This window comes from Poecilia latipinna, unplaced genomic scaffold, assembly GCF_001443285.1.
Source record: "Poecilia latipinna isolate Pla-1442-1.1 unplaced genomic scaffold, P_latipinna-1.0 Scaffold3358, whole genome shotgun sequence".
In the NCBI taxonomy this organism is placed as follows: domain Eukaryota; kingdom Metazoa; phylum Chordata; class Actinopteri; order Cyprinodontiformes; family Poeciliidae; genus Poecilia; species Poecilia latipinna.
In genome coordinates, this window is record NW_015115974.1 from 16449 (window position 1) to 18533 (window position 2085).

The 2085-nt window shown below is 43.6% G+C and overlaps 1 protein-coding gene across 2 annotated transcripts in view; it reads left to right on the plus strand.

Annotated features, from left to right (window-relative positions):
* The window catches only part of LOC106940780 (ceramide kinase-like), a 17873-nt gene extending 15990 nt beyond the window's left edge, over positions 1–1883 (plus strand). The window contains exons 6-8 of one of the 2 annotated variants that reach the window (XM_015023610.1): positions 286–488; positions 581–801; positions 909–1883. In XM_015023610.1, the coding sequence (XP_014879096.1) occupies positions 286–488; positions 581–801; positions 909–996 (512 nt within the window). In that variant the 3' untranslated portion in view covers positions 997–1883. Of the gene's footprint in view, positions 1–282; positions 489–580; positions 802–908 lie in introns of both variants that reach the window. The other variant, XM_015023609.1, reaches the window with a different exon arrangement.
* Positions 1884–2085: the final 202 nt, after the last annotated feature.

Here is a 2085-nt window from a genome sequence, read left to right on the forward strand (position 1 = left end):
TAAACTAGATACTCCTAGTTGATCTAGAACTAGATCAACTAGGAGTAGTTTATTTTGCTATTGTTATTTTGTTTGTATTCCTTTTGTAATTCATGTAAAGCACTTTGAATTGCTTTGCTGTTGAAAATGTGCTATATAAATAAAATTACCTTACCTTACCTAGTTGCATTAACTGGATTCATTTTCGTCAAACAGTCAGACATACAAAATATTTGGTTAACACTGGGAACGTTGTTTCAGTGGACATTTGGTCACGTGTCTCTGTGGGGGTTTGTGTTTCAGCAGATGACGGAGAGTGGAGGACGATCCGAGGAAAGTTCTTAGCTATAAATGCTGCCAGTATGAGCTGTGCTTGTCCTCGCAGCCCCAAAGGACTCTCTCCTGCTGCTCACTTGGCTGATGGTACCACTGACCTCATCCTTGTCAGAAAATGTTCACGCTTCAACTTCCTCAGACACCTCCTGCGACACACCAACAAAGATGACCAGGTACACATCAGCAATGAATGCAGGATTTTTTCCCCCTCTTTCTGTCTGAATCATCTACACCGAGCTGTCCTTCTCCTCTGGTCCTCTTTCAGTTCGACCTGGCCTTTGTAGAGGTCCACCGGGTGGTGCGTTTCCGCTTCACCCCGCGCTACTGCCAGAGCGACTCAGACCTGGAGCTGGACCTACTTGAGAACGGCAAAAGGCAGATCTTCAGCCAGATTTGCAGAGACCACCCGGCTTGTGGCTGCACACGCACTAACAGCAGCTGGAACTGCGACGGTGAGATCCTGACCCACACAGCCATCGATGTCAGGTACAGCTGCTTTCCTAACCGAACGTCATACTCGTAGTCTTGAAACTCTGCGTACATAATTATAAAAGCACCCTTCCGTGTTTGTTTTCTTTTTCCTTTTTCATCAGAGTGCACTGCCGGCTAATCAAGTTGTTCGCACGAGGGATTGAAGAGCTTCAAGTGTTTGCAGACCTCAGCAACCCCTGTGTAATATAAACCTTTCCCATTTCCATCAAGATGTCTTCAGACACTGGAGCTGTTTCCAGCTGCTGAGAGGCTTTAGTGTTTCTCTACTGATATTAGCTGAACTTAACAGGCTAAATGGGGGAAACACACATAGCATCATGCAAAAACATCAGATGTAAATTTTTTTCTCGGGTCAATGTATGGACATAGGCACATAAAACAAAAGCTCTGAGCGCTAATGTCCAAAGGAATTGTGAAAATGTGTGGACCATCTGCAAGCTCCTCTGTTGGTTCTCTCAGTTGTCACCTGCAAGTTACAGAGTAAGTTCTCATCACAGAAAACTTTAAAATAATCTCTATGATCAACTATCTGTGTTATGTTGGTGGACACAGTCGGTTTAATCAATTATGAGGTTAAAGTTCAACACCAAAAAGGCCAACATCTGCCTCCATCATGTCAGAACTGCAGATCAATGCTGTTTTGTGCACAAGGCAAGACACACCAATCAACCAATCAACTTGGAGAATATACTGTACAATAGTAACTCACCTACCTTGTGATGTGAAGTTCCACCAACTAGCAGGCAATTTGCTGTCATGAAAACAGTTGTTCCTGCATCGGAAATGCTGTAAAAAACAGAGAGTAGAGAACCGTCTTGTCAGGCTGATCTTCTGTTTGATGGACTGAAGAGCCTGACATCTCTCTCTGTCTCTGCACTTGAAAAGTCTGGACCTCACAGACAAGCATACAATCATACTCATTTTAGCTGAGCCTCAGAGTCACCCTCTGCTTACAGATATGCAGTTTTTTCTAGAGCTTGAAAGGAAGCGATGATGTGCTGGTTTATACGTTGTCTACTTGGAAGAAAATAAAGGAGAAAAAAAAACAGAAAGAATAAAGGGATTCCCCACCAGAATATTGATGTAGTGTTCGTATACCTGTGGTCTCTAACGGATCACTTGTCCATACTGCAGAGTGGGATTGCATTGTTTATGCAAACACACGTGTTTACTGGACAGGTGGTTCACCTGCTAGAGTCCTGGTGGAATTAGAAAGGGGCTGTTCTTGGTAATATCCTAGACCCCTCTGGTGAAAAACCCTGTAGAATCTCACATTTG